At 40.4% G+C, this 22,979-nt stretch overlaps 1 protein-coding gene across 3 annotated transcripts in view; it reads right to left on the bottom strand.

Annotated features, from left to right (window-relative positions):
- The window catches only part of PTPN13 (protein tyrosine phosphatase non-receptor type 13), a 181,211-nt gene that overhangs the window by 131,285 nt on the left and 26,947 nt on the right, over positions 1-22,979 (bottom strand). For all 3 annotated transcript variants that reach the window (XM_087724069.1, XM_087724070.1, XM_087724071.1), the window contains exon 2: positions 298-417. In XM_087724069.1, the coding sequence (XP_087580195.1) occupies positions 298-412 (115 nt within the window). In that variant the 5' untranslated portion in view covers positions 413-417. The remainder of the gene's footprint in view (positions 1-297; positions 418-22,979) is intronic.

Here is a 22,979-nt window from a genome sequence, read left to right as displayed (position 1 = left end):
TTTGTGAATCTCAGAGACTGTGTGCCCAGTATTTTCTTGTACAGCACCTTATTTGGAAAATATTTACATGGCAGCTTTCCAAGGTAGATGAAGTCCATAGTCATAAATATTCCTTTGAAAGACTGTTTGCCAAGCCTTACTGAATGCGAATGGGAGGAATTCACATTCGTTTAATAAAAGGGGTTTTATCGGGACCAGGACTCTGCCTTGTGTTTTTTGGGGAAGCCTTGTATTATTTTCCACCCTATGTTGTTTTACTACAACACACACACCTTGAAGCTAAAATCTAGGCCTTACCTTTTCGGAGTAACTCTTGAAGGCTTTCAGCACTTTGATTCAGCACAGCCCATATTTCTTCTTCCTGTAGCGGTCCACCCCGAACTTCCAGGGCTTCAGCTAATGACACATGCATTTTATCTGAGAAAGCAAAACAAGACAACCCTTGTTCAAGAAGGCTTCAGTACTTTCTTTTCATTTAGTATTTGTACTAAATGTGGGACAAATTTTATTCTAAGGCAACAGTCATTATGATGGACACAACTATAACGCCAACTTGCCTTGCTTCCACGTTAAATACTTGAGAGACCGCCTACTGCCAATTACCTCCACTTGACCAATTAGATCCCATAGATTAGGCCTCCTCCGAGTTCCATCTGCCGGTCAATGTCGACTGGCAACCACGCGGAGGAGAGCCTTCTCGGTGGCAGCTCCGACCCTATGGAACGATCTCCCCGTGGAGATTCGTACCCTCACCACCCTCCAGACCTTCCGCACAGCCCTTAAAACCTGGCTATCACGTCAGGCCTGGGGTTAAAGACCGTAACCCGCCCGAATTGTATGAATGTTGTGCTTTTAATGATGTACTGTCTTATGTATTAATCTGTTTGTTTTCCCCTCCTTTCGAATTGTAAGCCGCCCTGAGTCCCCCTAGGGAAAAGGGCGGCAGATAAATAAACTACTCTAAACTCTCTCTACTCTAAATTTATAACAAATCATTACATATATATTTTGGTCTTTCTCCCATCAAAGCTCTCACGTAAGTTCAAAAACTATAATATTACAATTATCACAAATGTGCAGCCGGATTTAAGAGGTAGACCTGATCCATGATTCTTCCTTGGAATCAACCATCTGATCTCTGGGTCTTATGTGACGTTTGTGAGGCTTCTGCTTGTGAAATTCTGATCTCTGCACTGGCCAACAACCCTGACGTGGCTCTTGACATTTGGACTGGATTGTGACTATTCTTCTGCATGTTCCTGTTAAAAGCAAAGCCATTCAGGCAAGCTTCATTTTTCAGAGACTCTGTTTGGTTTACATTCCTTGTCTGATGTTACCTCCTTGACCTTGAGTAAGCTGCTAATTTCAATATTCACTGCATGTGTTATGTATATTTGAAACCAGTAGTAGGATATGGGTCACACTCATGATACCGTGGGCACGTTGTTGCAACTTACTATCATAAGTTTGAAAGGTCATTGAATGAATGGTCATACCTGAAGATCACCTGTACATCATTTTCTATCATCAAGCATTATGTACATTCTTGCAAATGTATTTTTGTAGTTATATGTTGAAGAAACTACTCAAAATTTCTGCTACCGGTTCTCCAAAATACTCAAAATTTCCACTACCGGTTCTCCAGAACCTGTCAGAACCTGCTGGATTTCGCACCTGCCTGTAACCATCAAATACTGAGAGGATTCGAATATTCTAAAAATGACACATAACAGTGAAAATGTTATCACAGTGGCTTTTGTAAAAACTGATACAACTTGAAGGTACCTTTCTGGTTTTTTTTGCACAAGTGTGGGAGTGAGAGGCTTCTATCTAATCTGTCTGAATCTGGGGCTGGTCCTACTATTCTGGTATTTCTCAACATAAAAGGTTAAGCTCATGTAACAAAATACAAGTAAAAGCTTCTGTTTAAAAATTCAAGCTCACTTAAAAATGCCTGAAGCAGTTTCATACTTGGTTGTAATCCCATCAATATGAACTGCCAAGAATTGTGTGTCACAGATGTAGACCTGCAGAAAGAACTATGTAGTGGTACAGATGTCTGGGAGATAAAACATCAAGTTGACAGTGCCACTTAAGAACCTTTCCTTTTAATCCATAAATTTACTTTGACAATGTTTTATTTGCTCTGATAGTGAATTCAAGAAAAGCAATACATACAGATAGTAGGTACCTAAATAAATGAATGAATGAATGGGATCCAGTGGCTCAGTAGCTAAGACGCTGAGCTTGTTGATCAGGTGACAATTCAGCGGTTCGAATCCCTAGCGCCCGCATAACAGGGTGAGCTCCCATTACTTGTCCCAGCATCTGCCGACCTAGCAGTTCAAAAGCATGTAAAAATGCAAGTAGAAAAATAGGGACCACCTTTGGTGGGAAGGTAACAGCGTTCTGTGCGCCTTCGACGTTTAGTCACGCTGGCCACATAACCACAGAGACGTCTTTGGACAGCGCTGGCTCTTCGGCTTTGAAACGGAGATGAGCACCACCCCCTAGAGTTGGGAATGACTAACACATATGTGCGAGGGGAACCTTTACCTTTACCTTACAGATAGTAGAATACAATCTCAGCTATTACAGATGCTATTGGATAAAAACAAGGAAAACACTGGAAAACTGAAGAGCAAAAGTGACTTGAAAATTATGATGATGGAGAGGAGGAGGATAGTATGATCCCATTCTTGCGCTCCTAAATCAATCAGACTGCGCAATGAGAAGAGTGTGTTATCTTTATAATGTTCCTCAGAATATTGCAGTCATGCCATTTCTGATCTCCAAAGCACAACCTCATCATTGTCAAATCCACAAATAGGTCATGAAATTGTATTCTATTCCCCCTACATGAATTTATGCCCCATAGATACAAGAATTTCCCCACTCCTTCCAGGATATTTAAACAAAGACAGGCACTGTGATGCTGTAATTTCATAACATGGTTTCGGGATTCCAGAAATTAGCTGACATTTGGATAGCCCGTGGAATTATTATAAGGGACCTGAAAGGCAAGTGAATCAGGGGAAGTCAAACCAAAGAGAAAAATCCAGGAAAAAAAGGCTGAATGCCCTACTGTAAGAAAGGTAATGAAATGATTCCTAGAAAAATGTCAGCGGGTCCAAACTGTATGCAATATTAATTGTATGTGAACGTTTCACGTGCACTTTTTAAAAGGATGCGGTGGAAAGGAAAGGAACAAGATTATGACCAAGGCATGTTGGGTCCATTTACTTCTTTCCCCATCCACTGTAATCCTTTCAGAAATGTGTATGCTACCCAAACTGTTATTAGCCAGAGGAAGAAAGATTTTGCTGGTGTCAGCAGGAATTCCTTCCCAAAGCTAATTATTGCTGGATAAGTAGTTTACAGTAGGACATGTGGCACATGAGGAAATGATTAAAGCAGGATGATCGTCGTGGGGACTTCCAAATCTTGTGGAATTCCAGAAGAACCGACGATGCCAGTAACTGGATTTGTTGCTCAAAAAATATATTATGATCACGTGGGTTTTACCCGGGCTAAAAAGCATTCATGGTTACTTATTTCCAAAGAGGACATTTATTGTTTTTACACAATTCATAGCAAATGTAGTTTAGTTTAGTTCCCAAAAATATGAAATATATAGCAATAGCAGTTAGACTTATATACCGCTTCATAGGGCTTTCAGCCCGCTCTAAGCGGTTTACAGAGTCAGCATATCGCCCCCATAGTCTGGGTCCTCTTTTCACCCACCTCTGAAGGATGGAAGGCTGAGTCAACCTTGAGCCGGTGAGATTAGAACTGCTGAACTGCAGATAACAGTCAGCTGAAGTGGCCTGCAGTACTGCACCCTAACCACTGCGCCACCTCGGCTCTTATATGGCTTTAGAAAGAGTACAAAGAAGGGGGACCAGGGGCGGTATTCACTTACCATATTTTTCAGAGTATAAGATGCACACCCCCCCCAAAAAAGAGGGTTAAAATCTGGGTTTGTCTTATACACTGAATACAGCATTTTTGGCCTCCCGAAACCCCAACCCCTTCGCAAAAATGGATGTACATAGGCTTTGGGTGGCCAGCAAAGTGCTGGGGGCTGGGGAAGGCAAAAACAAGCTAAAAATAAATCGTTTTCTGCTTATTTTTGGGGTGGGCAGCCCTCAGGAGCACTTTGCAGGCCTCTCAAACTTTCTGCATGCCCCATTTTTCACAAAAAATGAGGCGTGCAGAGGGTTTGGGAGGCCTGCAGAGTGCAAAAACTTTTTTAAAAAAATTTACCTCTTCAAAATCTTGGTACGTCTTATACTCTGAAAAATGAGGTACTTTGCTTACCTGTTTGCAAATTTGAGCGTGCACAGCTTGAAACTGTGCCTAAATAGGACGACATAGAACCGAGGTGGGTGGGCACGTGATTTCCACTACCGGTTCAAGCGAACCAGTCAAATACCACCACTGAGGGGGACTATAAGGAACTAAAAGCGAGCCGACAGTCACTCATATTTATGCTGTCCACGGAGTTCTGCTCTTGAAAGCAACCCCAAAAGAAATAAAAATCTCATTGTGCCATTGGTCTTTCAATTTTGAAAGATGTTCTCCAATCTAAAATTTAAAACTGGCTATGACCACCTTGTTATCTTTCCCTTAGTTATACCAAAAGCCACTGGATTGCTGGTTTCGTAATGAGTGGAGGGTTCAAAATTGAACTCATACACTGGTCCCTAATCTAGACCTGACCTACCATGGGAGTAACGAAAGAAATCCATTCATCGTTGGTCAAACATCATGCTCACACTAAGATCCCTGATCTGTTGCCTCCTGACTGTGGCAGATTAGAAGTTAGAATTCCTTCTCACAATTCTACCTTTCTCTCGCTTTCTCTTGTAGCCAAAGTTTAAATTAGGGGTGTGAAACTCAAGGCCCGTAGGCCGGATCCAACCCATGAGGTACTTAGGTCTGGCCCAAGGGGCCTGTTTGGAAGCAACAAAGGACTGGCCTGCGGTGGCTCCCCCATGTCCCCCCCCAAGCTGCATTTTTGCTGGCAGAAGGCTGCAAAAGGCCGTTGCAGTCAAAAACAAGGTGGTCACACATGGCCCCCTGACCCTGTTTTTGCTGGTAGAGGGTTACAGGAGGCCATAATGGCCAAAAATGGGGTACTGGGGGCACGTGTGGCCCCCAGGCTCTGTTTTTGCAGGTAGAGGGCTTTCAAAACAAACTAAAAACAAAATAAGAAACGTTTCCCCTTTTGCATTTGAGCATACAAGAAGGGACAGGAAAGGAGAAAGGGAAAGAGGAAGGACAAAGAAAAAGAAGATGGGAAGAGAGGAAGGAAGGAAAATAATGAAAGGGGGAGGAAAAAGAAAGGAGAAAGAAGAGGGAGGGAAGGAAGGAAGGAAGGAAGGAAGGAAGGAAGGAAGGAAGGAAGGAATATTATAATGAGAGTGAGGGAGGGTCTCAGGGAAGTCCTTTCTTAACACTTGGCCACCACAGGTACCCCAGAGATGAGTGACACTAAGATGGCCACGCCCACCCCCGACCTTCTCAGGCCAAACACAACCATGATGCGACCTTCAATGAAATTGAGTTTGACACCTAGATTGAATCTAGAGTCCACTGGAATTTTAAAAAATCAATCAAAGAGGACTGCAGACCTCATGCATTTAGATGAGTATGTTGACTTATTCTTATATAGTAGATTAGCTAGTTTCCTTAATCTTAAATTGTGTATTATGTAAACAGACTTTGAATGCCCTATTCTCTCCCTGAAAGGCTTAAATGTTATTAGTGAGGTCACTCCAATTAATGGCTCAACTTTTGCCTGTCAAAATTCACCATGTTTTCTGCTTTCACACCAAACTGATTCACACCATTCAATCTTTCACACCAAACTGATTTCACAATGGATTTTTTTTTCTCCTCCACAAGCCACACCTCTTCTTCTTCCCTTCCCAGATTCAACCAGCTGAACTTGTTTCTCTGATGTATGGTGTGAAACCAAACCAATCTCCCATTGCACAAATGGCAATCAAACTTTTTTAAGAGGGAAAAAAAAAGAGAGAATTTGGAACACACCCTTCTTCAGAGGATGGATTCAGCACTTTTCCTTGCTCAGGCCTGATAGATAAAGATGTGAAGAATGCTTAATCCCTGTAATACAAATCTTTATTACCATCATCAACCAGCATTAAGAGATCTATTAAGACAATTAATAATTTTAAAAGCTAGTGCACAAAGTTAAAAAACATGTTTAAAAACTATAAAACTGAATAAAAACATTATAAAAACCACGTACAAAATCTATAAAATGGGATAAAAATATTAAAAATAAAAACAAAGTTAACTAACTAAAGCTATTGTAATAAAAATTACTTGACTAACAAGTGAAATACTCTTCAAATTAATTGTTTGTAGTATATCCCTCTTACGCACAGCTTTGAGTGTAATAAAGATTTGTATTGTACTGTAATCTCTGTTTACAAGAATGGTCCTTAAATAATTACAATTCTGGATTCATGTACTTTATATTAAGAGATGGATTCTTTGATTTCAGTGTAAAAATAGGCCATCTAACTAGTCTTCTCCATACAACTTGTTCTTTTAGATGCATTATCTGCTCCTTACAACCTTCATTTTTTAAATGATATGGAATAGAATCAATGATAAAAATGATAATTAATAAAAGTGATGAGCAGAATTTCTCAGACTCATAATCACCAGTAGCTCTTTTTCAAATAAATGGATGACCTGAAGAGTTATTACCATTTCTTTACTACCGTTAATAACTGCTTTTTCCCCCCCTGGTCAATAAATAATTATGACAAGGATGTCTTGCTTGTTTAGTAATATTTAATTCTTGATTCTGCGCATAACTGAGTTTTGAACCAAAGAAGCTTGATTCACCCATGTAACAAAGCTTTGTTTAATATGCCACAAGCATTTAAAATATTCTAAACTAGCTTTCTCCCATCTGTTCACCTCTCTAGATGTGAGGATTTCTGGACAAGACAACAAAAATAATGATTTCACTTCGTTTCTCACCGATTGTATGTCATTGACAATTCAAAATCACAATACTGTTTAACAAGAAACTATTTTTTTGTAAAATACTGAAATTTAAATTAGAAGGCCCAGTGTCCTTTGGTACTGTCATTATATATTTCATGGATTTACTCAAACTAATGTCATTTACTCAAACTAATGAAGAAAGCTTTAGGGTAGCAAAAAAACAGGAGTCTGGTTAGCACATTTCAGACTAACTAACATGATTGAAAGGCAAATTTTTATGAGCCGTTTCTTATTTCATCAGACGTGTTGTATAAGTTGCCTCTAGGTAGGAGATGGGTGGCAAATAAAATTAATAAATAAATATTTATGTGTCTGGTTAGGACGGTCAATGGGAAGACACTTAGATCTGAAAAACAGAGTTGGAACTGACAACATGCTGCCACTGTATCTAAAAAATATAGTGTCCATCATACTCTTTATTCCATCTCTATTTTAAATAAATTACATAGAGTCCTTGAGTTACACCCATCATGACGTAAACTCATGGCGGTCATGAAGCAGCTTTCTCACATGAACATTTTTGTCTGTGTTGGTTATTAACTGAATCCATGATTGTTAAGCAAACCAAAGATTTCCTATGGCCGAATATTTTTGCCAAATGCCAGTTTTCATCAAAAACCATTTTAAAACATGGTCATGTGACTGTGGGATGCTGCAAACGGCTACAAACACAGCCTCATTCTGAGTGTCCAAACTGAGTGACCATGGGGGAGGCCCTGACCATCAGAACTTTGAATCCAGGTTTTTAAGCACCCTCTAGTAGGTCTGTTGGAGTTTCGAATGGTTGCTAAGCCCAGAATAACTATTATTTTCTTATATATTTATAAGCATCCCAAATACAATACTCTTCAAAAGATAGGTAAAGGTAAAGGTTCCCCTCGCACATATGTGCTAGTCATTCCTGACTCTAGGGGGCGGTGCTCATTCCAGTTTCAAAGCCGAAGAGCCAGCGCTGTCCGAAAACGTCTCTGGGGTCATGTGGCCGGCATGACTAAACACCGAAGGCACACGGAACACTGTTACCTTCCCACCAAAGATGGTCCCTATTTTTGTATTTGCATCCTTACATGCTTTCGAACTGCTAGGTTGGCAGAAGCTGGGACAAGTAATGGGAGCTCACTCTGTTATACGGCACTAGGGATTCGAATCGCCGAACTGCCGACCTTTCTGATTGACAAGCTCAGCGTCTTAGCCATTGAACCACTGCGTCCATTCTTCAAAAGGTAGTGAACTGTAAACCAGAGGCTTTTTTTTAAAACCCTACTTGCTCAGGAAAAATAAGGATGGTAGAAAGCATCTGGATAAGCAACAGGGGATGCTGACAAATTGGGAGAGATGTCTCTCTTCTAGTCCAGTGTTTCTCAACCTTGGCAACTTGAAGATGTCTGGACTTCAACTCCCAGAATTCCCCAGCCAGCATTCGCTGGCTGGGGAATTCTGGGACTTGAAGTCCAGACATCTTCAAGTTGCCAAGGTTGAAAAACACTGTTCTAGTCAATAGTTGCTTTGATTTTTATTTTTTTTTGAAGTGATTCCCCGTTAAAATGTTTTTATTTTTTCCATTTTCCACTTTCATTTTCATACAGTCACATATATACTGTGCATAACCGGGGCCATACAACATTAAACAATAATCACAGCAGTTCCTCTTGTCAGCAATACCCCCAGAAATATAAATAAAATAAAACTCAAACTCAAATAGAAACCCAATATACCTCTTCCGCTCTCCATACACCTCTTTCTTCCGCCCCTCCCCTCCAACTTACTATCTTCCCTCCATCATTCCCCTCTACCCTACTTCCCCTCCCCCTCTACCACTCCTCTCTCCCAGTCCACTCCCTCCCTTCCTTCTCACCCTCCCTCCCATCCTCTCTCCCGCCCTCTCTACCCCTCTTCCTTCTATCCCACTCCTCCTCCCCTTGGTGTATTTCTCCTATATGTCAATGTATTCAGCTTGTCCTATTTTTACGGAGAAATTAAAGAGAAATCGAGAATAGTTGCTTTGTTGATAACTTTTTTTGTAAAGTCCCACCTTCTCTATGGCAGCCATTTTGGATAATTGGCATGACCTCAGAATTCGGAATGTGCCTCCCAGTCAAAAACCGATTGCTGTTCCTGATCAGATATTTCCCTGAATGGTCTCTGTGTATCCCACAGATGACCTATGATGAATCAGCTTCCTAGGGGGAAAAAAATGCTGTATGCCTCCAAGGAAGATTAAGTGCCTGGCCTTGACTCACTTCTACCTGACAACATTAAATTATGGATTCTTATAAATGGTTCTTAACAGAACAATAAGAATGGACTTTCCTTCCCATTTAACCTGTCGAAACACTTACAGAGACCGCAGACTTAAGATCTTTCGGCCCCATTCAAAAGACTTTTCCCCTTTTTTTCTGGTTAATTAAGAACTGAGATTTTTCTGAAGGACAGATCCTGGAAAAGGTTGCCCTTATCAATTAACAGAGATCCTAGAAATCCAACTGAGGTTTTGGGGCAAAAGGCAGCTTTGTGTCAAGAATCCACATGTCTTTTAAAACAACACGGGTTATAATAATGCCAGACGGAATTAAGATTGTGGCATCGGCTCTCCCTTTCTGCAAGGGAACCCAAGCTATCAACGCGTCCTTTCAACACGGCACGTATAAAATTATCTTAGACGGAACAGCTCATTCTTGCAAGTTGCAACTAGCTTGGGAGAGTAATCCTGCAGACATATCTGAAATTTTCATCCTCATTAGTGACAATTTCGTAAGAAGATTTTAAAGGCATCGTGGTATCTGCAAATAGCCCAAGGGTTCACCAAAGAAATGTCTCACGAAGAACTCTAATCACCCTTCTCTCTGATGCCTATCATACTGGCACCAAGAGAAAAACATTCCAGAGTTCTTATACTACTAGTGTTCTATAGTTAGCATAGAGACATGAAAAGCCTATAGTAGCATATACTGACTTGGGAAGAAGGCATCAAGGAGATAGTAGCACACACCATATTTTCACCCACAATATAAATGGAAAAAAAGCTACAGTTGAGTTAAAACTGCATATACTGTATTTTTCAGAGTACAAGACACACCTTTTTCCTTCAAAAAAGAGACTGAAAATTTGGGTGCGTCTTATACACTGAATACAGCATTTTTGGCCTCCCAAAACCCTGTCCCCTTCACCCAAATGGCCATGCAGAGCCTGTAGGAGGCTTCCAGAGTGCTCCTGGGGGCTGGGAAGGGCAGAAATGAGCAAAAAAATGGGCCATTTTTTGCTCAATTTTGCCCCCCAGCCCTCCAGAAGCACTCTATAAGCCTCCTAAAGGCTATGCGTGCATTTTTTTGACAAAAAATGGGTCCATTTTCACAAGAAATGGGCCTTTTTTGCTCATTTTTGCCTCATTTCCCAAGAGCACTCTACAAGCCTCCTAAAGGCTATTCATGCCTTTAAAAAAACGGGCTCATTTTCGTAAAAAAATGGGCCGTTTTTGGGAGGTTTTTTTTAAATTTGCCTCTTCAAAACCTTGGTGCGTCTTACACTCTACTGCGTCTTATACTCCGAAAACTACGGTAAACAGGTAGTCTTCATCTTACAATCATTCATTTAGTAACTGAAGTTACAACAGCACTGGAAAAAACATGACTTATGACAATTTTTCACACTTTCAACCACTACAGCATTCCCATGCTCATATGATCAAAATTCAGACTCTTGGTAACTGGCTCCTATTTATGACAGTTGCAGTGTCTTGTGAACACTTTTTGTGACCTTCTGACCAACAAAATCAATAGGGCAGCCAGATTCACTTAACAACCATGTTACTAACGTACAGTTAGTACTTACAACTGCAGCGATTCACTGAACAACGGTTGCAAGAAAAGTTGTAAAACTGGTCAACACTCACTTAACAACTGTTTTGCTTAGCAGCAGAAATTCTGGGCTCAACTGTGGTCAAGGGCTACCTACAATTGCTTTCTAAATGTTCTTTGCAAAAAATGGGCAAAAACAGCCCTAAGCCAACTCCAAAGAAGAGGGTCAACAAATGACAGCACTTGGTTTAGAAGCTAAGAAGGGTTAAATGCTTTTACTCCTTGGATAGAAGACCCCCCCCCCCAGGGGTAGATTAGATGGTGAAGCTGGAAAACCATCTCATAATATGGCAATGCCAAACCAGTTCTATATGTCTGCCAAGGAAATGTGATGGATGTGTGGTTGAAAACACCAGGAGTTGAGGTTAACTTAAAAGAGATCTTATCTTCTAATGCACTTTGGGGTTCTTCAACCCAATTCAAAAGATTCGGTCATAATTTCATGAAGTTAAAAACCATAAGCATTTAAGAACATGAGTTAGAAAAAGTACTTCACATATAAGTACAAAGACAGAATAATAGTCTTGTTTCTAGATTTCCAAAATTCTCCGATATTTGATACTTGTCTTCTCATTGTTTATGGAGATTCTCAGTCATCCAGGTCATGGTTGTCCCAAAGATGCTTTTTCAAGAGGCAACTGGACTTTCTGGTTTTTCTTTGAAGACACTTCACTTCTCATCCAAGTCAGAGCTTGGTTGAGAAGTGAAACGTCTTCAAAGAAAACCAGAAAGTCCAGTTGTCTCTTGAAAAAGCACCTTTGATCTTCTCATTGTTTTGTTCAGCTGAGTCCAATTTACTGTTTCTTCCCCAATCTCACTGGTGAGTTCCATTGTGTGTGTGTGTATGAGATATGCAGCGATATTAAAAAAGAGAGAAATTCTTATGTATTAAGTAAGAACTGTTTTTAAATATAGTAGAATATAACTTTAGGTGTAGATTTATGCATAAATGAAAGAGCAAATTCATAAAAAGAGAGAGAGTGAGTGACCAGCCGAAAGTCATCCAATCAGTTTTCAAGTGGGACTAGAACTTACAGTCTCCTGGTTTCTAAGACAGTACTTTAACTAGTACACCAAAGGTCAATTCTTAATGAAATAAGTTTTAAATACAAGTTTAAGGACTTACAAATTCTTAAAAAAAAAATAAACAGCAAAAGGGTGATTAGAATGTTGATTTTGGAAAGTTACAAATGGACTAAGGGCCCAGATCAGTGGTGGGATTCCAATTTTTTTACTACTGGTTCTGTGGGCATGGCTTGGTGGGCGTCACATGGCTTGGTGGGCGTGGCAGGGGAAGGATACTGCAAAATCCCCATTCCCTCCCTATCAGCTGGGACTCGGGAGGCAGACAATAAATGGGGGTGGGGCCAGTCAGAGGTGGTATTTACCGGTTCTTTGAACTACTCAAAATTTCTGCTATTGGTTCTCCAGAACTGGTCAGAACCTGCTGAATACCACCTCTGGTCCAGATGGATTTGAAATAAGATTTTGAAATTAATTCTCCCGAGGAAATGCTGATGTTTGGAATTCTTAAAAAAAAAAAAATACAATGGGACTTTGAAGGTTGGACACTAGAGGGAACCAGAAGCAATTAAAGATATCAATTAAAGAAGAGCATCACTTAAATTTGACTTACTAGTACGGAATGGAGTTTAATATTGCTTGTAATGAAAGTTATTTGTGGACAATGGACTTAGAAATTAACTTTAAGGATGCCTGTCATTAGAGACAGACTATGTTTAAAATAAGTTATGGAATAAGAACTGGTTTTACTGAACAAGATTGAGACCGATTTGAAAGTGGAATTAAAAATGACAGACTACAAGAATGAAAAAGATGCTATACCAGACATACAATTGAAAAAAAGTTGATCTCTTCATAATTAAAATGGAAATAACAAACGAAAGAATGGCCTGGATAACTTTCCTATATTGACTATACAAAAGATACTTATTAGAGGTTCAAAGAATTTTGTGGGAAAGGACAAAAAAAATGAAAATGAGAACATTATTTGAAGGGATTAAAGAGAACATAAAGAGGAGGCTTGCCAGAAGGCAGCTTTGTCCTTCTTGATGGGCTGCACCAGAAGCTGGCTATTTAGCACAGCAGACAGAGCGACATGATGCTGGGAATGTGTTCATTTCCTAGCTGCGTATTTCCTGGTTGTTGGATTGACACCGTACTTGATTTGGATCGTCCCTTGTGAATTCTGGACTTTTCTTGCCTTGTGAACCCTCTTCTGTTGTGGTTTTAATTTTGCCTGGCGGACTTTTCTTGCTTGGGAAACTTTCAAGTGCCTTGTGGACTCATGGGCCATTGCTCTGCGGACAACCATTGGCCTGCTTTTGGCTGGACATAATTGGAAAAGCTTCCAAAACAGCATTCCGTGTGCATTCCATTTAGTCATGCCGGCCACATGACCACAGAGATGTCTTCGGATAGCACTGGCTCTTCGGCTTTGAAACGGAGATGAGCACCGCCCCCTAGAGTCAGGAACGCCTAGCACTTATATGCAAAGGGAGCCTTTACCTTTACATTGGAACAGTTCTAGGTTTTTGGTGAAGGGAATTACTTGGAAATATTAATAAACCTACTAAACCACTGTTATGAACAGAACAGCACACAACAGCAGACAACCATGACCTGAATGATTGACAATCTGCATAGACAACCAACCATCTAATATTTTTTATTTATTAATAGCAGATAGCAATAGCAATAGCAGATAGATTTATATACCGCTTCATAGGGCTTTCAGCCCTCTCTAAGAGGTTTACAGAGTCAGCATATTGCCCCCACAGTCTGGGTCCTCATTTCACCCACCTCGGAAGGATGGAAGGCTGAGTCAACCTTGAGCCGGTGAGATTTGAACCGCTGAATTGCAGATAGCAGTCAGCTGAAGTGGCCTGCAGTACTGCACTCTAACCACTGTGCCACCTCGGCTCTCATTAAGAATGAGGTAAGGGCAGAGCTCAGGTGTCCAGTATACTAGTTCATAAAGAATGTACAAGAGACTGGTATATGAATTTCCCATTATTTTAATTTAAAAAATTATAGTCAGGAAGATAGAAATCCTCGTGGGCATCAAAACGAGTTCCTGGGACTATACTAGTGCCCATGGCTGATGTCTAGATTATATATTACTGAGAAAGAATATTAAAAAAAATCTGATATTTATAATTTAGCTGGTTATGTAGTGTATATAGCAATGTAAATCATATCCCTGAATGCAAGTGGGTCACTCACTGGCAGAAGGAAGAGTAATGTATTATACATAAAAGAAATAGGTTTTCTCAAAGGAGGACATCGGAAAGAGAAGTTCAACCATAAACAACTTTTATGCAGTTCTCCAAACTGTTTCTTGAAAAGCTGCCCTCTTTTTGTGCCGAGCATGAATGGAATATATACTCTCATGGCATCCAATCTGCAGAACCTATGCCAACATTCTCCATGCTGGAAATATCTTGTTTGCGTGACTTTTGTTAAAAGGTAGATTTGCCTTGCCCCGTTGTGACTGACTCGAGGGGGTGGTGTTCATCTCCAATTCTCAGCCGAGGGACCCGTGTTGTCTGAGAGATGTTTCCATCATCAGCATGAACATATGGGAAGTTATCATCTTTCCACCGAAGTGGTACTTATTTATCTATTCGCATTTCTTTGCTTTTGAACTGCTAGTTGGCAGGAACTGAGGCAAGAACAGGAGCTTACTCTGTTGCGTGGTACTCGGGTCTCATACTCAGACTGTCGGCTTTCCAACTGATCAGTCAAGTGTCCTAACCACTGAACCACCCATGTCATCTTATCTTTTGTTACTTCTTGCCGTATTTTCAATGTGCCATGAAAGGTTTTGGGAGATGGCATTCAGTGTACCAATAACCCCTGAGACTTATGTAACGTAACCATCCTCTGCTACCAAATGTGATGTTCCCGTGGGTCGTCCATGAGGCCAATGTGGAGAAAAGACAGGACACGATCTTTCTCGGGATGGAGCGACCCAGATTGGGGGTCTGAGAGCCCCTTTTATTGAGATAGGACAAAGGCAGGAGGAGCAATAGCATGTGCTTAAAAACAGCCTGTAAAACTACAATTTCTAATCTACTGCTCAGGGAAGTTCTGTCTATATATGGTCAAATCCTGGGCGTCATTGGTAGGGCACATCTCAGGATGTTATGTTATGAACTATCAGGATGTTATGGAGTTTTAGGAGTTTGTTTTCTCCTGTGTGGTTCAGCGTGGCTCTGCATGCCCCGTTATCCACTGGGCCATGGGTGACCGCTACGCCTACACAAGGAACTATATTACAACAGACTTATAGCCGGTTTATGCCATAATCTCAATTTCAGAATTTTGCTAAATTTTGCTAGAAAATAATACCTTTTGGTTACTTCTTACCATGTTACAACTTCTGATGGTACTCCTTTATTGCTTAAAGTCACTGGTTTATATATTCTCTATGTTTTATCACCTTAAAATATTTGAACTGCTTAATATGTTTTTTTGTAAATTAGGTTGTGTGAAATGGATTTTAATCTTTACAAGTGCTGAAGGAAATGGAGTGCCTCCACCTCCGGAACTTAATTTAAATAAAGAGATATTTTAACCAACAAAAAAGAAAAATAATCTTTGGGAATCTCTTTTGTTACCTGTATTTATTTCTCCACATAAGCACCACTATTCATTACATGCTTCTGCCAACAATGGGTAAGCTTCTTAAAGCTATCACAACTTCCACACTTTTAACTGAAGATATAATTAACAATCTTAATCAGGCCCTAACATTTCCACCTCTTCATTTGAGTCAGACAGTGTCTGGCCAACAAGTTAGATCAGACTAAGAAATCAATGCTATATAACACGGAGTCAAACTCAATCGCGTCATGGGTTGGATCGTGAAGTATTGTGACATTTTTTTGCCAGGGTGGGTGTGGCCTACGCATGACGTATCTGGCCCATGGGCCGCCAGTTTGGCAGGCCTGCTAGATAAAGATTAGTTTTATTAGTTATAGTAACAGAATCATGCAAAACTCCTGTCCCTCACTTTAATTTCTTATGAACTAGGGAAGGGCTTATCTGAGATACTTTCTCATGTTGTTTTCTTGACCTGGGCTCAAGTTTCTCTTATCTGACCACTGCCTTGGTAGTCACTTTTCCTTCTGCGCTTCAAGCCTAATCTTGCTTCCCTCCACCAGCAGATACTGATGAAGTTATTCCTCCAATTTTGGGTAAAAGTAAAAATTGGATGGTACCATGTCTGGATCTTTTGGCAGATGGGACGAGATCCAACAACACAATGACCTTCTGGGTGACAACTCTGCTTAATAGTTGTTTCAAAACTGTGAGTTTTGCAAGCTGGTATTCTGATAATAAGACAGTGATGCCAGCTTCACCGGATCTACATGAATAACACTATTTGTGTCCAAAAACTATAACCATGATGATTCCTGCCAAAGCCTGGGTTTTGAATTTTTTGAATCGTCGTCATCACCACCATCATCATCATCATCATCACCATCATTGGGTTGATAATGCGACCAACCATAGTAAATTGTGCAAATTGTGCAAACCAGCAGATGAAACACTAGATCAGATACTCAGCTCATGCAAGAATATCACATAAACTGACTAGGAACAATGATGTTAATAGTTGCTAATATGATTCATTGGAACATCACTACAATGATCATAGGTCAATAATGAAAAATTGGTAGGAACATAGGAGTTGAAAAAGCAGTTGAAAATGAGCAGTTTCAAATATTGTGGGATTTCCAAATATAGTTTCATAAAGTCTTGGCTCATAACAAACCAGATTTAACTATGGTTGAAAAGAAGAAAGTGTGGATAATTCAGGGGTGGGTTTCAACCGGTTCGCACCGGTCCCTGCGATCCGGTTGGTCGCCGAACCCGGAAGTAAGTAACTTCCGGGAACGGCGAAGCCCCCCCCGCGCCCGCGCGCGCCCGCACACCCGCTCCTGCTCCTTACCCGGTTTTTACGAATTCTGCGCTTCCACGCATGCGCAGAACGCATACAGCGCCTGCGCGATCCTCCAGGAGCAGCTGGAGCATCGTGCAGATGCTAGTATGCATGCACGCGCTGCGTGCGCACGCGAGGACGCCGCACACGTGCGCGAGGACGCCGCCGGCCTCGTTCCAACCGAACCGGTTGGAACGGGGCGAGAAACCCACCCCTGGGATAATTAATGCGGCAATACCAGCGGATATAGTAGAATAGAAGAAAAAGTATTGGAGATGATCAGAAAAGATCAAGATTTGAAAATCAAATTTTAAATATTACGGCATAACCAGCCTTGGTGGTCCCAGTGGTTATTGGCACACATTATCTTGGACAGCAGTTAGATAATCTATGCATTGACATTTCATTTGCTAATTACAAAAAGCCCCATTACTTGGATCTGTACATATTATACTAATATAATGGGACATCTAGGTTCTTGAGTGCATATGAAAGCAAATAGCAACTAAAGAACTGGCAGCTGTGATTTCACAGCCTTGTCTATATGTAATAATAATATGGACTTGCAGATCAAAGTTGAACATTTATGAAAAAAGAAATCTATTTTTATACCAATCATGATTGAAGCCCTTGGAGTGACACCTAAAGGACTTCCTTAATATCTAGAAATATTGAATTTATCAGAACAGAGCATTCTAATTTTACAAAAATCTCCACCCTGCTTGGAACTGCTTTATAGTCTTAAGACACTACCTTAATAAATCTTTGATCTTTGAATTATTAAGTTTCCATAGGTCTTAAGACTGTGAATCTAAAAATAGATTACCTGCACATAATAACAATAATCTTTTGCACATGAAGCTTTGTGATGATATTCTACAGTCTATGACTTTGTTTCTGGATTATTATTATATATAATTATATGGCCATGTTTCATCAGCTGTCCTGATGCTGTAAAGTAATTCCTTAGTTTCATTTTCGTGATGTGATGGCAATTATCGGCAAAGTCCAATTTTTGCAGCATTCGTTTCTGCAAGCAGCATTTGAAGGACTCACGTTGCACAACTTGTCCAATAATGAAGAACATCAAAAATGGGATCCATTCATTCCTATGAAATGCCAAATGGGGCAGCAATTTTTCTCTCTAAGTCAGAGGTGGGTTTCAGGCGGTTCGCGGCGGTCCCCGTGAACCGGTTGGTCGGCGAACCCGGAAATAAGTAACTTCCGGGAACGCCGAAGGATCCACCCGCCCACCCGTGTTTCTTACCCGGTTTTGACCAGTTCTGCGCTTCCATGCATGCGCAGAACGCATACAGCATCTGCGCAATCCACCAGGAGCAGCTGGAGCATCGCACAGGCGCTAGTACGCATGCGTACACTGCACGCGTGCACGAGGACGCCGCCAGCCCCGTTCCAACCGAACCGGTTGGAACGGGGCGAGAAACCCACCCCTGCTCTAAGTGATCCACCAATTGTCCTCAACCTTTCTCCTGTGACACTAGTTGATTGCGATCATACTTTGTTCTTGGCTCTTCCTAGTTCATCAATAGGAAGAGTTTTTCCACCCAGGAATCCACAATATTCATGTCAACATAGTCATTACCATAAGCAACTTGCTTTTTTGTGGTGAAGTTCAATTGGAGGGACTCCTTAGGCGATCCAACATTCAATTACGGCGCATTGCTTAAGGCACACTGATGAGTACTTATTGAAGGTTTCCATTTCATGAACGTTAACAATACACCTTTTCTCAGAGCAATTTCCCACCAACTGAAAGGAAAGAACAGATGCTAAAGAACATCTCACAGCTTCCAGCACATCAATATAGCCATCTTTGGTGACTTGTAGCACCAGATATATTTTTTCATTTGACTTTCAAACATGGTTTAGAAATGCCCAATTAAAATAAATATACATTTATTTTCTTATCCCTCAGGGCTTAACACCAGCAATTGTATCTAAGGCGAAGAAAGAAGGCAGACGGATGTTGATTCTCCTTCTTCCTCCTTCCTGTTTTTACTGATTAAATAAAATATCCTGGGGGGGGGGGGATACCTTCTTCCCAACTCCATGCATGTATTCACAATATTTCTATACTTCAAAACACCAGAACTGCAGAATATACTTCACAGTTTTAGTAACGGGGAAGAAAGAACATACATGGAGGAGAAATAAGGCAACTCCTCAAAAGTGGAGGTCGTATCTGCCATGGGAATTGCTGACCCAGAAATCAGAGTTTATGGAATACTTCACAGTGTATAGACGGCAAACCCTTTCATATTATTAGAAACTCTGGACAAAGGAATGCATTATACATGCAGGAGCATAGCTGAACAATCGTCCGGCTACAGGGGTAGGGGTAAAAATAAAGAAGGATAAAATTATTTCTTTCTAAGTTTCTCAAACTACTCTGTTAATCTGTATCTGGTTACTAGGGTTGAAATGGCTATGTCAATTTGGAGGGAAAGAGCCATGGGGAGACAGATACTTGGCAGAAAGCCCTGTGAGTAAATTGCCCAGTTACCACTCATCAGGGTGCAACGCAGTGGTGGGATTCAAATAATTTAACAACCGGTTCTCTGCCCTGATGACCAGCTGGGTAAGTGGGGATCAGTGGTCATGTGAATGGGTGGGCGTGGCCAACTCAACATCACTCAGGTCGATGGGCGCTTCGCCTTAGCTGTTACAATGTAACAAGGGTTAACTGGAGAGGCAGTTTCCGTAAGCAGGGTAATAAAGATTAGGCTAGAAACAACACCAGAATGTTTCCTTCCTGCGTTCTTTACAGGACTGTAAAGTGGAGGGAAAAAACCAAAAGGAGATTTCTTCCAACAACCGCTTCTCCGAACTGCTTAGAAAGTTAACAACCGGTTCTCGCGAGTAGGTGCGAACTGGCTGAATCCCACCACTGGTGCAACGGGAAGAGAGATTAGGTTAACCACAACTCAGACAAAAATGAACTTTTTCCTGCAAAACAAAATTCTTCGGCATTATGAAACCAAACATACAGGTAGTCCTTGACTTACAATCATTTGTTTAGTGACTGTTTGAAGTTACAACAGTGCTGAAAAAAAGTAACCTATGGCAGTTTTTCACAATTATGACTGTTGTAGCAACCTCATGGGCAGAATCAGCTGTAAATCCTTCTGTATTTAAACTGGTTTAATTCCCAGGTTTAAGGGTGAAGACTTCTCACACACATACAGAGGCAAATTTCTTGTTAACCAATTATAAAAGTCACTGTTTGCTACTTACTCCTTAATCTAGATGTAGACATACTACAAGGTGAAAGAATCTGGTACTCTTTTTAATTATTCTGTGCTACATTTCCTATCGACGGCTCATTGGTTAAAGACGCCAAACTTGTCAAATGGAGAGCTGACAGCCTCAGTTTGAGACCCACGTTCTGCACAACAGGGTGAGTTCCCATTACTTGCTCCAGCTCCTGCCCACCTACTAGTTCGAAAGCATGCAAATGTGAGTAGATGAATAGGTTCCACTTTGGTGGGAAGGCAACACGGTTCTCTGCGCCTTTGGCATATAGCCATGCTGACCATGTGACCACAGAAATTGCCTTTGGACAATGAAATGAAGAAGAGCACCATGCTCTAGAGACAACTGGACAGGCAAACCTTTATCTGGACTAGAAATTAGATTTCATATGCCTTAATGTTAAAATCTGGAAGGGGCTATGAACTTTCTATCTCAGTGAAAAAGAATCTTAGCCAGGGTTAGCATTTCCACAACACAACAGGAGAAAAAATATGCTGTATAGCCCAAGATATGTATTTGCATTTTTTCCTTAGGCACATCACTGAGAATATAGGTACGCCCCCCCTCCCCCCCCAAAAAATATTGAAAGGAGAGCAAATTAGATACATGAGAATACAATACAATGTTAAAAGGATTCACATTTCTTCAATCTGTAAGTAAACCATCTTACAGGCAAAACAGAGTAAATCAAAGCATTATTGGAATTTTTCTTTTTTGCACTGGTGAGTGAGGGAAGCAGGCATCAAACAGCAAACTAAGGGATGTTCAAAATTAAGAAATTGGTGTGTATTTCCTTCCCATTTGAGAAACCTCGCTCATAATTTGTGGTTGCCAATTTTAGAGAATCTACTGTCTTCATGAGGAATGGTCTCCTCATCAGAAGGGCTGATGATATCGTTTACGCACATTTTCTGATATTCTTTTACGCTTGGTAAAAATCCAGTTTAATTCTGCAGATCTTGGCTAGATTTATTTTAATTATCTGGCCTTGCCATTTTGCCATTTTATTGTGTTAGCAAATTGCTAACAGAAGGGATACTTTTCTGCCTCCCCAAATTAAAAACATTTAAGGAAATGCACAGAAAAATAAAAAATGAGACATGGCATGATGGAGGAATTTTCCAGGCAGAAAAATTAAGCAGAAGAGAAAAAAATAAAATAAGAGCGCAACGTTAAAAGCTTGATGGGGCTGAAACGACTTCATTGTTTCCCTGAAAAATAATTTTAAAAGATCTAACTTCCCTAGAGTAATTCACTGAGACAATTGTTCATTTATTTCCACTCTATTTTTAGTGAGGTCCTCTTATTCCAGAAATATTTTTTCAAATGCTGTTGGAATGAGTCTTTTAAAGAGCCGTTTTGTGTCTCAACAATGACAAGCAACCCATTTGCAATATTAGGCTTATCCCTTACAGTACAGGTAGTCCTTGGCTTATGAAGTCAATTGAGCCCAAATTTGATGTTGTTTCTTAAGTGAGATTTGCCCAATGACCTTCCTTGCCACATTTGTTAAGTGAATCACTGCAGTTGATAAGTTAGTAACCTGGTTATTAAGTGAATCTGGCTTCCCCATTGGCTTTGCTTGTCAGAAGGTTGCAAAAGGCCCATGACCTTGGGACACAGCAACGGTCATAAGTATGAACCAGTCGCCAAGTATCTGAATTTTGATCACATGATCATGGGGATGCTGCAAAGGTTGTAACTATGAAAAATGACTATAAGTCCCTTTTGTCATTGTCATTGTAACTTTGAACGGTCGCTAAATGAACTGTTGTAAGTCAAGGACTACTTTTTTTATAAAGTTTTTTTATTTTTGAATAAACACAAACAGACAAAACACATACACAAAAAACACAAAACCATCTTCCATTACAAATTGTAGAAAGTGTGTCGATTGGTTACAAAAACTTCCGTGCATCCCTTCCATAGTCATCACCTACAATTCACATATCAAATCATATATTTTAAATCAAATATATTTATATATATATATTACTATCATCATACCTCAACCTTCATTTGACCATAATTGTTTTTACGTCCTTTTATATAAAATATTCCGGATTTAAAGCAAAACCACATAATGGCATTCCATTAGCTCTTCCCAATATCATCCAGTAACATTACATCTTTATAACATGTTCTAAATAAAAACTGGTTATATTTAATAACAGAGTTTCTAAACCTCCTTTCGTAGTCACCAATTTGCAATTTATATCAAATTTCCTCTTATCAAACCAATACATATATATGCATTATTATCATTTATCAATCAATTATTTAACTATCCATTATCACTTCATTTTATGCATAATGCTCCAAATTTAACTAAATTTGACTTAATTTTTTATTATAAGCTTTCATTACATCAACCTGTGTCTTTCCAGTAATAGTGCAGTCTTATGTCTCTTGCCATTTGTGGCATTAGTATTCTGGTTATTTCCTTAGTAAGTTTTGTATGGACTTCTCTTCGCAACTTATTGCTTATTGCATATCTTGTATAAGCTTGAAACCCTCCATCTGCTTCTTCGATCAGCTTATCTTTGGTTATCACTACCGTGTTTCCCCGAAAATAAGACAAGGTCTTATTTTCTTTTGCCCCACAAAATATGGCCTTGGGCTTATTATAGGGGGAGGGCTTATTGTTTTGGGGTTACCAGGCAGCTGCTCCCTTGTGAACTGGCTCCCGAAGAGCCGGGTACAGCCTCAGGGGCGAAGCAGCAATGAGGTGACCACTCTCATGAGCAGCTACCAGGCAAACCCCCTCTCCAGCCGGGCAGAGCACCATTCACTGACCTAGGGGGTATCCCTAAGGCATCAAGGCATGTGGC

This window comes from Thamnophis sirtalis, unplaced genomic scaffold (assembly GCF_051295495.1).
Source record: "Thamnophis sirtalis isolate CommonGarterSnake01/CBP01778 unplaced genomic scaffold, rThaSir2_p1.2 scaffold_10, whole genome shotgun sequence".
Lineage (NCBI taxonomy): Eukaryota > Metazoa > Chordata > Lepidosauria > Squamata > Natricidae > Thamnophis > Thamnophis sirtalis.
The sequence above is the reverse complement of the archived record's forward strand: the minus strand, read 5'-3'. Positions and strand labels throughout refer to the sequence as shown.